Below are 12,493 nucleotides of genomic sequence, written 5' to 3'. Positions count from 1 at the left end.
GGCACGGTGGCGTCTGCAGCTCTCCCCCCCTGCCAGCACCCGCAATCCTGCCTCTGGAGCATCGGCACCGAGGATCCCCATCCTTTCCTCCTCCCTCCCTGCCATCCCCGACCGCCGGCCCCTTGCCTTGGCTGCATGCTGGGGAGCAAATGGGAGAGCCCTAGTGCCGGGAGGAGAATGGGGTGCAGGGGGGGCCGGGCTCACAGGGACCTCCCAACACTGCTGTATTGGGGGTACCTGACACGCTGCAGCCATCCCAGTGCATGTCTGTGCCCCTCGCAGCCTGCTGTGGGCAGCACCCCTGGGGACACGAGGACATCGCTGTGGTGGCATCTGCTCAGCCCTTGATTGAGCGCCAAGGCTGAGCAAGTGCCACCGCCTGGGGGGGAATGTGTTGCCCCCCTTTCTCCTCCAAGCAAGACAGTGTGGCACAGACCCTCGCCTCCGGCTTCTCCCAGCCTTCCTGGGATGCCAAATGCTCAGCACCGCATCCGGCACGGGCACCTGAGCCCAGCTGCAGCCACCGGCAAGGGCTGGCAGGAGCAGAGGGGCTCTGCACTGCCTGGAGAGGGTGTTAATCCCCTCCAGAGCCCGGAGGAGGTGTGAAGCCGGCGGGCACTGCCTCCCCGCGTGCTCGGCGTGTTAATGAACTGGCACCGTTCTCACCCACTGGCTATTTTTACCCTGCTCAGCTTGGTTTCGCTCCATCTTTTAGCACTTCCCTCCCTGGCGTCGCACTGCGCAGCCGGGAGCACCGGCCGCCATGCCGAGCCGTGGGGCCACTGTACCGGCCGAGGGGATGGGGGACACGGGGTGCCAGGCAAGGGGGGTGGGTGGCTGTGCCGCAGCAAGACCCTGCTCCCTGCTTCCCCCCAGCTCGCTGGTGCCAAAGACCCATCCTGGCGCACGCATGGCCTCCCCACCTCCATCTCCCCCTGCTCCCCATCCCTTTGGACCCTGCGGGACACAAGTTTCAACCAGGAGAGGGAATTGGCTCCGGCACCCTCCGCTCTCGCCTGCTCACCCGGCGCTGCCGACTGCCCACTCTCCTGCCTCAAAACGGCTCCTCCATCCCTGTTTCTCAGCTTCTTCCTTCCAGCCCGTCCTCAGCAGCTCCAACCCGATGCCTCGATGCCTCGGCATGTCTCCTAGCCCAGCAACTAACTCCGTCTGTCCATCCATCCCACTCCTCTCTCCTTCCCTGCAGGCCAGTGGTGGATGATACTCTTCCTCCTCTCTCTTGCTCTTTCCTGCTCTCTCTCTCTTGCTGTCTGCGACCTCCGGCTCCCACAGCTCCACCAGCACCTCCTCACCCGGCGATCCCCACTGCCGGCTCCTCCGCCTTCATTTTCGCTCTGTTTTTAACCTGATTTTGCCTCCCCAGCTGCCTCGGGTTCTCCGGTCCTGCCTGGTTGCTGTCCCACTGAGGCGGACGAGCCGTGTGGATGTGGGTGTGCGAGAGGGCGGCTGCCCTGTGGCGCTGCGTGTGTTCCATCCCCATCCCCCCCAGGTCCCCTTCCTGCGTCTCCCTCGGTGTGTGTCCGCGTGGGCTTGACGTGGCGGTGGGTGTCTCGTGGCATGCGTTGTGGCTTTGCCCGCTGAGGCTGTGCCGGCAGCGTGCTGCCCGCCGTGATCTGTGTCCTGATGGTCTTTCTGTTGGTTTGATGTCAGCGGTGGGAGTGTGGGGTGCATTGTGGAGTGCCTGTCTGTCTGCACATCCCCTCCCTCTTGGATCAAGCCACCCAGGGCCACCCTTTCCCTGCCACTATATGCCTGTGCCCCCTGTTGTCCCTGTGCATCGTGGCAGCGTGGCCTCGGTGTGTGCCCGCCTGCCTCCATTGCTGCGCTGTCTGTGTGCCCTCCGCAGCTCCCGGTTGCCCACCCTTCCACCAGCACCGTGCCCACCATCCCGTAGCCAACTGGGAGCTGCTGGCACAGCCCCCCCTAGACCTGGCTACTCCAGCTGGGGGGATATGGAGACAACCAGGGCAGCAGTCCTGGCTGTGGGGCACTGGGGAGGGCTTGGTGGCAGAGGGACAGGGGTTGAGGAGCACCGGCACTGCGCCCACGCCGCGGCACGAAGCACCCACGGGTCGCTATGCACCCAGCGCTGCACTGGGGCGCATGCATGGGTGAGGCACAGCCGGAGCCGTGGCTGCTGGTGGGGACCTGGTAGCTGCTGGTGGCATCACTGTAGGTTCTGCGGCTGCTGGGGGCACATGGGCAGCATGGGACCTGCCACCACGCTCCCAAATGGAATGTCACACAGCCCAGGGCACCAGATGGCACTCAACCCTGCCTGGTGGCCGTGTGGGCAGAACTGGTTGCCTACACCACCTTGCTGGGCCAGGAGAATGCTGGGTGGCACGCAGCCACCGGTGCCACAGCCCTGCAGCCCAGCTCTGCCCGCAGCCCAGCCGGCAGGTCGGTGAGGGGCTGGCACAGCCCAGGTGAAGCATCCATGGGGTGTGGAGATCCTTGGGAGCCCCTCGCTCTCTCGCCCTTGGCTCTCAGCTCTCCTCCTCTAAGGCACTGCCTCTCTTTCCCCAGGTTGCCAGCCGGTGGCAAAGCGGTGAACACAGCGCCAGTGCCCGGACAGCCACCGCAGGATGAGTCCGACCGCAAGACGGAACCGCGTTCCTCTGTCTCTGACCTGGTCAACTCCCTGACCAGCGAGATGCTCATGGTGGGTGGGTGGGCTGCACTGGGAATGGGCTCCTCAGTGATAGCATCCCACCTTGGGCACCTTCCAGGCATCTCCTCGTGCTCCCCAAGTTCTTCCCAGCGCCCGCCCTGTGCCACAAGCACCCTGGCACGTCCCAGCACGCTCTGCCAAGTCCCCGTCACGGATGGACGCCACGGCCAGCACAGCCCCTGCTCAGCAGAGGCGATGCAGCCATTTCCCCTCTGGGTTGGCATGAGGGAGCGGTGCCGGAGACGTGAGGGACAGGCTGTCAAGAAGAATTTGGCTAATTGGCACTCCCCGTCCCTGGGATGCATGGCGCAGAGCCAGGAGTCATCTGAGGCAATGGGGGGAGGCAGGGATCTGGGAAGAGGTTGATGCACTCTGACAGCTCGCAGGGCTTGGGTTGGATGCTGGTGTGAACCCAGTTTGGGTGCTGAAATGGGGGAATGGGGCTGCGCAGACCCTGTTGGTGGTCACCCAGTGCTCACCACCCTTCTCCCCATGCTACAGCTCTCCCCAGGTTCTGAGGATGATGAGGGCCACGAGGGCGTCAGCCGGGAGAACCTGGGACGCATCCAGTTCAGCGTCGGCTACAACTTCCAAGAGTCCACCCTGACTGTCAAGATCATGAAGGCGCAGGAGCTGCCAGCCAAGGATTTCAGCGGCACCAGCGACCCTTTTGTCAAGATCTACCTGCTCCCTGACAAGAAGCACAAGCTGGAGACCAAGGTGAAGCGGAAGAACCTCAACCCACACTGGAATGAGACCTTCCTCTTTGAAGGTAGGGGGCTGGGTTGGACTGGGATGGACTGAGGTGGGAGCAGAGCGTTTGCAGGACCCTCTGTCCTTCTTGCTGGGCTGGATCAGCTCAGCCCAAGCTGCCAGCATGGTGGCCATCAGTGATGAGATGGGTTGGCCAAGCCATCAAGGCCAGGTTGGAGGTGTTTGCTCTGCATCCCATAAAGGGAACATGGGGGGAGTCTCCTTCCCCTCCCAGCAGGCATGCATGGGTGGGTGCACACAGGGTAATATATCTTCTACCAGCCCTTGTGGTGGTCCAAAGCCAAGAGAGGTGCTGTCTTTTGCTCCCCATCCACTGCCTGGTGCCGACATCACCCTATCAGCATGGACAAGGCAGGGTGGCACTGGCACCAGCACCGGGTGCTGCTTGGCATGGTCATGATGGCTCCTCATGGTGTTCGTCTCTGGCACAGGGTTCCCCTATGAGAAGGTGGTGCAGCGGGTGCTGTACCTCCAGGTTCTGGACTACGACCGCTTCAGCCGCAATGATCCTATCGGGGAGGTGTCCATCCCCCTCAACAAGGTGGACCTCACCCAGATGCAGACCTTCTGGAAGGACCTGAAGCCGTGCAGTGATGGCAGTGTAAGGCCCTGGTCCCGCTCCTGCTCCCTGGGGACAGTCCTTGAGGGGATGCCACCCCCTGTCCCATAGGTCCCAACAGGGATGTTTTCTGCTTGTCAGGAAGGTTCCACGTCCAATGGAGAGGTTTCTCTTCCCAAATCTCCGTATTAAAGCACTAAGTTACCCTAACCCATTTTAAGTCAGAAAGAGCTGTTTCTTGGAGACCTAAAATGAAAGTTTCCTTTTCATCGTGCTCCACCAAGACCAGAAAAAGTCCTGCTGGGGATGTCCCCATTTCCTCCTGCTTTGGTTCTCCATGCAGCCCTAAAGTCTACCCTTGGGACAGCTTGTCCACCCAACCCAGCACTCTGCTCCTGCAGCAGGACATGGGGGCTTGAGTGCCCCATCACAGCTTGGTCTGGGTGCCGTGGCAAGGGGTGGGTGTTTTTGAGGTGCCCACCCAACACCTTCCATGTATCCCACAGGGAAGCCGTGGGGAGCTGCTGCTCTCACTGTGCTACAATCCCTCTGCCAACTCCATCGTGGTGAACATCATCAAAGCACGGAACCTCAAAGCCATGGACATCGGAGGCACATCAGGTACGAGCTCCTCAGGCTCCTGCCACTCTGGGCATCGCTGCCCAACACGCAACCAGAACTGAGAGCTGCTCCTCTCCCCAGACCCTTACGTGAAGGTGTGGCTGATGTACAAGGACAAGCGGGTGGAGAAGAAGAAGACAGTGGTCATGAAGCGGTGCCTGAACCCCGTCTTCAATGAGTCCTTTGCCTTCGACATCCCCACAGAGCGGCTGCGCGAGACGACCATCGTCATCACCGTCATGGACAAGGACAGGCTGAGCCGCAACGATGTCATTGGCAAGGTGGGTCCTGTGGCATCGGCATGCGGTGGAGGGGCTCTAGCAATGTGTCCTGCTGAGGGATGGCAGCTGGGGGACTCTGGGGGCCCTGGCTGACGGTGACCAGTGCCATCTCAAGCTGGAGAGGGTGGAGAGTGTTGGGGATTGCTGGCTTTCCCTGTCAATCTCCGGTCCTGGCTGTGGTGAGTGGCAGCAAGGACTCAACCAGCACAAGTGGGGAGATGATGTGGTGGCCGCATCCAGCTTGGCGATGCCACCATGCAGTGCTGTGTCACAGCATGTGCTGGTGTGAGTGCCAACCTTCCCAAGGCCTATTTATGGTGAGGCAAAAGTCAAAGTCCTTGACGGCTCCTATGAGCCGCGACACCAGGTAGAGCTAGAGTCCCCTTGTGGTGGCACCATCCCCAGCTTCGAGAGAGCAGGGATGCAGCGTGGGTCTTGGCCAGGGGTCTGTGGGGTCTGCATCCACCATCTGATGGACCCTAGCCGGGATTGCCCACCACATGAGAGGAATGGAGGAATTCATCCCTTCTCAATTTGATTTACCTTAACTCCATCCAGCTCTCCGCTTGTTAGGGTAACGATGACAAATGAGCAGGGTAATCTCCATTATTACTGCTCACTGCAGAGAGTCAATGATCCTCAAACACAGCGCTGTATAATCAAGCAAAGATGTAGATTGGGATAAAGCTGGGAAGAGGTGGCTGTGGTGACTTAGATCATGGGCCAACAGAGAGGGACAGAGGTGCTGGTGTCGCCATTTTGGGAACATTACTGGTGGCATAGGCACTGCTGCACCCAGAGCCTATCGCTGACCAACAGGCTGGATGGATGGACAGATGGACAATGTCCATAATGTTGAGGGACATGGACAGGCTGGAGAGGTGAGCCTGTGCAAACACCAGCAGGTTCAACACGGCCAAATGCAAGGTCCTGCACCTGGGTCAGGGCAATCCCAAGCACAAATCCAGGCTTGGTAGAGAATGGATTGGAAGCAGCCCTGAGGAGAAGGATTTGGGGTGCTGGGGGATGAGAAGCTCAACATGAGCTGGCAATGTGCCCTCGCAGCCCAGAAACCACCCGTGTCCTGGGCTGCATCCAGAGCAGTGGGACCAGCAGGGAGGGAGGGGATTCTGACCCTCTGCTCTGCTCTGAGGGACCCACCTGGAGCCTGTGTCCAGTTCTGGAGTCCTCAGCACAGGGGGGACATGGAGCTGTTGGAGCGGGTGCAGAGGAGGCCACGGAGATGATCTGGGGGCTGGAGCACCTCCTGTTCAAGGCCAGGCTGGGAGAGTTGGGGTTGTTCATCCTGGAGAAGAGAAGGCTGTGGGGAGAGCTTAGAGCAGCTTCCAGGACTGAAAGGGGCTCCAGGAAAGCTGGGGAGGGTCTCTGGATCAGGGAGTGCACGGACAGGATGAGGGAAAGTGTTTGGAGCTGGAAGAGGGGAGATGGAGATGAGATCTTAGGGAGAGATGTTTTGCTATGAGGGTGAGGCCCTGTCCCAGGTTGCCCAGAGCAGTGGTGGCTGCCCCATCCCTGGAGGTGTTGAAGGCCAGGCTGGACAGGACTTGGAGCCCCTGATCCAGTGGGAGGTGTCCCTGCTTATGGCAGGGGGTGGGACTGGATGGGCTTTGAGTTCCCTTCCAACCCAACCAATTCCACTATTCTATGTCTCCACTTTGCATTAAAGCTGCTGGAAGGGCTGAGGGGTGAGAGCAAAGTGGAACTGCCGGAGCAGAGGAGCGTGCCCTTCACACCCCGGCCGCCCCGCCGTGGCCAGCAGCACACTGATCACTTTTGATGGCATAATTAGCAGTGAGCCCCACTCCGGCGCTGCAATCTGCTTACCCAGAGCAGCGGCATGGGCTCCCCGAGCTGTCAGCTGCGGAGAAGGCTGGCACACGCAGTTTTCTGCATCACCGTATGGAAAATCGATGGATAAATATAGTTTCCACCCAGGGCTGGTGCCCGCTGCTGGAGGCAGACGCTGGGGGGTTGAGAAAGAAGAGGTTGGAGGTGAAGGAAGCGGCACTGGGGAGCAGGATAGATATAGAATCATAGAACCACTTGGTTGGAAAAGACTTTTGAGGTCATTAAGCCAAACTATCCCTATCCACTACTAAACTAGATCCCTGAGCACCTCATCTACCCGTCTTTTGAACATCTCTGGATCAGGGCTCCACCACCTCACTTGGCAGCTGTTCCAGTGCTTGATAACCCTTTAGGTGAAGATATTGTCCTAATGTCCAATCTGAGCTTCTCTTTGTGCAACTTGAGGCCATTCCCTCTCATCCTATCAGCTGGGGGAAGAGACCAACACCCACCTCACCACAACCTCCTTTCAGGCAGTTGTAGAGAGCGATGAAGTCTCCCCTCAGCCTCCTCTTCCTCCTCTTCTTGTGGGCTAAAGTACCCCACATCCCTCAGCTGCTCCTCGTAAGACTTGTATGGAAGGGCTGGGAGCAGAGCTGTGGGGCCAAGGAGTTTGTGTTCCCACAGATCTACCTGTCCTGGAAGAGCGGCCCCGGGGAGGTGAAGCACTGGAAGGACATGATCGCCCGTCCCCGGCAGGCGGTGGCACAGTGGCACCAGCTGAAGGCCTGAGCGCCCCAGGACTGCGGGGCTGGGGGTCCCCCTTCCCAGTCCCCATCACCCTTCATCCCGGCGAGGGGACTGATGGGACAGCATCCCGGCTCGCAGGGACCCTGTGGTAGGAGGGGGACGGAGCCCCCAAGCCCCTCGATCTCATCTTTTGGGCATGGAGGGCACGCAGCCGCCTGGGACCCCTGGCCAAAAAGGGTGCCAGAAGCAGTGACCTCCCTGTCCCCACCCCCATCACCAGGCAGGACTTCTGCAAGTACTTCCAGCCCTGGTTCCTGGGAGCCCCTCAGCCCCTCCCTGGCCTTGCCCCCCGTTTCAGGGGGCCAGGCTGTGGGTGCAAGAGGGGGTCCCCACTTCCCCTCCCCTTTCAGCTCAATAAAACCTCTCCGAGCCGTCAGCGTTGCCCGAGCGGGGCTGTGGAGCCCCCCCATGCCCTATCTCATCCCCACCGCCCTCCTCGAGCCCCCCAGGCCGCAGGGCACAGGCTCCTGGGATCGGAAGCCATGTCACAGTTCGTTAGCCAAAGCAGGCTCGTTTGTGCACTGCCTTCAGCCGGGTTTGATGCTTTACCTCTGTCTCCAGGCTTGGTGTGAGGTTGAGAAGCCCATCCTGGAGCTCAAACCCCCTGCATGGGGACCCCAGCTGTCAACGCCATGTCCACATAGAGCTGGGAACACCCCAAGGGGACGCTGAGCCCCACAGCATCCCATCCTCTTCCAGCTGGGCTGACCCAGGCACCTGGGATGCTCCAGGATCCCCATGAACCCTGTGCTAACCACTGGGGTCCTTGAGGATAAAGGATGGAGCAAGCACCGTTCGTTGTCCCCAACCTGGGCAGGTGGCATCTCCGGGGCCAGCAGCGTCTCCGTGGTGCCTGTATCTCCAGTTGGCTCTGCTGGGATATGTGTGCCGGACCCCTGCCCACTCCCACTCCCAAAACAAGGGCTCCCCAAAGCAAGGACAAACCCACTGGAGACTGTCCATGGGGCTTGGAGCAGCTCCTGGGGGGTGACAGATGGGATCTGCAGGTCCTCCCCACCACCCGGCGCTGGTGGCGTCCTGGACGTGCGTCCCGGCAGGACCACAGCAGTGTTGGGTGGGATGAGACACATCCCCACCCATCTCTGTCTCCGGAAGGTGATACCGTTGCCTCTCGCTGTCCCGCTGCTCCTCCGGACTGGCACAAGGTGAGGATGCGGTAGCCAGCATCTGGGGGCCTCCTGTGGGCCCTGAGATGCCTCAACAGCCCTGTGTTGGGGACATGGAGCCCCTCCAGGCTTGGGGTCCCAATGGGGGCTTTGGGGTCCGAGCTCTCCCAGAGGAGAGGACAGGTGGGTGCTGCCACCTCCGCAGCCATCTCAGGTAGGACATGGCCACCCAGGGGCACCCAGAGCAAGCCCAAAGGCAATCAGTTGCCCCCCAAGGGAGCCACCTCACCTGGCCAAGGGTCCCCATTCTCAGTCTTCCTATTCCCCCATGGCAGCCGTTGCCCTTTGCCCCTCCTGCACCCCATGGCAGGGTGTCACCGAGCCCCCCAACCCCTGGCTGTCCCCTGGGGGGAGCTGCATCCAGCCGGGAGCTGTGACGGAGCGTGTTTCACCTCGTCACCATCATCCCTGGGCCATGGCGTGTGCCAGCACCCGGCACATCTCCACTGGCGTTAATGCCACCCCAGCGGGCACAGGGTGCTGGGGTGGGAAGCACCCCTTGAGGTGCTCCATGGGGCTCCTCCACCGCACCCCCTAAAGTCCTTGAGATGCCCAGGCTGCTCATTCCTCCTCCTGCCGAGGAGGACACCCGGGACACCTCTGGTGGTGCCACCTTGGGACACGGTGGCTGCAGCCGGGAAGGGTTCGGCAGCACCCGCGGTTCCTCTATGAGATGATTTTGGACAATCTGGAGTGAAGTCATAAAACTGCTACCACAGTAATAATAATGCTTTTAGGGACATTTGTATTTTTATCATATTCTCTCCTTTTTTACCATAAAAGAAGAGATTTACACACCGGAACCAAGGGGCAGCAGGGTCAGGGCACCCCAAGGCTGGGCATCTTGGCGCCCCCCATGGATGGATGCCAAGCTGGGTGCCCACCCATCACCCCTGGGGCATCTCCTGCTCTTCCGGGAAGGCTTTCTTGTCCACAATCGGCTTCCTGGGGCTTGTGTGTTCATTTTTAACTCTAGAGCTCTTAGCCGTTATCTTGTTCAGGTATCTCTCTTCTTCATGTGACGGTAACATCCAACTGGTGTGTCAAATACAGCAAAAACAGGACAAAAAAAAAGATGAAAAACAGGACAAAAAAGACAGCAAACAGGAAAAAAAAAGACAGCAAACAGGAAAAAAAAAAGACAAAAAAAAAACAGGAAAAAAAGTAAAAAAAAACACAGGAAAAAAACAGGAAAAAAGTAAAAAAAAAAAAAAATACAAAAACGAAAAAAAATGGAAAAACCACAAAACCAGAGACAAAAGCTCAGCAAAGGGATGCCCGGCTGGCGATGCCACCCCGCTGCCGGTGGGGCACTGTCCCCCCCTTTTCTGGCAGCGGAGGCCAGGGTTGGCACGGCGCGGATCGAGGCGCCTGCTTTGCAGAATCCTATTTTTGGGGAGCAGGGCCCCTCGTTTTCTGGAGGCAGCCCCTGTTCTCAGTAATAAAGGACAGTCAGTAACTGCCAGCATGGTTCGTGTCTGGGTTTTGGGGGGTGGCTCCTGTGGTCCCCCAGCAGCTGCGCCTGCACTGAGCACTGGTTGGAGGGGAGAGGGGGGCACGGGGTCACCTGCACCTGGTTGGGCACCCCCAGCATGAGCATCCCCCCAACAGCACTGAGTGTCCCCCCAGCACTGAGGATCCACCTCCAGCACCAAGCGTCCCCCCAGAACTGAGAGTCCCCCCAGCATCGAGCATCCCCCCAGCATCGAGCATCCTCCCCAGCATCTTCCCCAGCACTGAGCGTACCCCCCAACATCTCCCCCACCTTTGAGCATCCCCCCCAGTACCTCCCCCAGCCCCAAGCATCCCCTCCTGCATTGAGCATCCCCCCCTGCACTGAGCATCCACAATGCACTGAGCATCTCTTCCAGCACTGATCATCCCCCCCAGCACCGAGTGTGTGTCCCCAGCACTAAGAATTCACTCCCAGCACTGAGCATCCCCCCACCATCTCCCAGAGCTTTGAGCATCCTCCCTCAGTACCTCCCCCAGCACTTAGTATCCCCTTCCTGCACTGACCATCCCCCCCAACACTGACCATCCCCCCCCAGCATCCTCCCTAGCTTTGAGCATCCTCCCCCAGCACTGAGCATCTCCCCCAGCATCTCCCCCAGCTTTGAGCATCCTCCCCCAGCAATGAGCATCTCCCTCAGCATCTCCCCCAGCTTTGAACATCCCCCCCCCAGCACTGAGCCTCCCCCCAGCTCTAAGCATCGCTCTAGCCAGTCAGACCCACCCCCCAGCAGAAGAGGGGGGACCCTCTGAAGGTTCCCTGCAAAGGCAGGGGACAAAGCAAGCCACCTGGCCCACCTGGGCCTGTTAACGAGGGTAATTAATGTGGGTTCATTAGGAGCAGCCCTAGCAAGAAGCTCTTGCATCTAGAAGGTGGCTGCAAGTGGTGCTTGTGCTGGGAGGTGGCTCAGCGTGACAGTCTGCATGGGGGCTTTGGGGTCCCCTCAGCCTTCGGGGACAGTGCTGACACCTCCAGCCAGTGCTGAGGTGGGTGACACAACCGGTGAGGCCCTTGGCAGGATAGGGGGGTGGGGGAGTGGGACTGGAATATGGCTTTGGGAGGGGAAACAAAGGCAGTGGACCGTGTCCTGGGCAGATGTGAGTGAGTTGGGGGACACAGCAGCTGTCTGCGAGCCCAGGCACTGGCTGCCATCGCAAAGGCTCTGTTAAATAATTCACCAAGCACTGGTCTTGAATAAGTAAAAGAAACTCCAAACGTGGGGATGAGAGGAGAGCTGTGTTCCCTGTGCTCAGCACAGCATCCCTCCAAATCCACCATTCAGGCATTGGGATGCGGTGGAAGAGGTGGCTGAGGGAATAAGAGGGGACAGAGCTGTCCCCTGGCTGGCTCCTCTGTCCCTGAGGATGGAGGCTGCTGCTTCTTGGACCCGTTCTGGTCCTGGTTGAGCCTGGACTGGGGAGGCTTTGGCAGCTACGAGCCACTGATTGCACCGATGCCACTGAGCCCAGCCGCTCTCTGCGCTGCGTTACACCAGAGCTGGGTTTCTTTTATCCCTCTGCATCTTTGAACATACTAAAAAGTGAACATACTAAAAAGCAAACACTCTTGGCGCCGTGCAGCAATCTCGCCGCTCCTGTTGCCCAGAACAGGTCTGAGCCACAGCAATTCCCAAGCCCCTTCCTTTGTGTTTGCAGCCAGCGGGAGCAGATGGAAATAGCAGCGTGATCCCAGTTGCGGCGAGGCCACAAACCGTCGTACACGGGGACTGGGCGAGTAGGCAGGGATATATATAGAGACAGACGTATGGATGATGCACTGAGCACACGCCTCGGTGGTGCCAACAGCCCAAAAATCCTTGTGCGTAGCAGAAAGCTATGAGGTCTCCACTGACTGGGGCAGCTCCTCGTGTCACCACACTGATTGCCACCAATGCCTGCAGCCCAAGCCAGCTCCTTCCCCAGCCAGAGACTGTAAACTAGTGGGAAAAGGAAGGAAGGAAGGAAGGAAGGAAGGAAGGAAGGAAGGAAGGAAGGAAGGAAGGAAGGAAGGAAGGAAGGAAGGAAGGAAGGAAGGAAGGAAGGAAGGAAGGAAGGAAGGAAGGAAGGAAGGAACCCCCCCTCCTCAGGTGTCAGGATCTGGTTCCTGCTATGGGGACAGGCTGGTGGCACCCAGGGCCACCTGCCCCGCTCGCCCTCTGAGCACTGATGGCCTGGCATGGTCTGCACAGAGCTGGTTCCAGCAGATGGGTTGTGCCAGGCAGAAAATTATCTTGCTTATAGCTGG

The 12,493-nt window shown here is 59.5% G+C and overlaps 1 protein-coding gene across 4 annotated transcripts in view; it reads left to right on the top strand.

The window, feature by feature from the left end:
• The window catches only part of SYT7 (synaptotagmin 7), a 35,206-nt gene extending 25,282 nt beyond the window's left edge, over positions 1-9,924 (top strand). For 3 of the 4 annotated variants that reach the window (XM_054068520.1, XM_054068519.1, XM_054068517.1), the window contains 6 exons: positions 2,551-2,686; positions 3,197-3,467; positions 3,901-4,070; positions 4,535-4,649; positions 4,731-4,930; positions 7,427-9,923. In XM_054068520.1, the coding sequence (XP_053924495.1) occupies positions 2,551-2,686; positions 3,197-3,467; positions 3,901-4,070; positions 4,535-4,649; positions 4,731-4,930; positions 7,427-7,531 (997 nt within the window). In that variant the 3' untranslated portion in view covers positions 7,532-9,923. Of the gene's footprint in view, positions 1-2,550; positions 2,687-3,196; positions 3,468-3,900; positions 4,071-4,534; positions 4,650-4,730; positions 4,931-7,426 lie in introns of all 4 variants that reach the window. The other variant, XM_054068518.1, reaches the window with a different exon arrangement.
• Positions 9,925-12,493: the final 2,569 nt, after the last annotated feature.

Source organism: Cuculus canorus, chromosome 5 (assembly GCF_017976375.1).
Source record: "Cuculus canorus isolate bCucCan1 chromosome 5, bCucCan1.pri, whole genome shotgun sequence".
Taxonomy (NCBI): Eukaryota; Metazoa; Chordata; class Aves; order Cuculiformes; family Cuculidae; genus Cuculus; species Cuculus canorus.
This window is presented reverse-complemented; position numbering and strand designations above follow the sequence as displayed.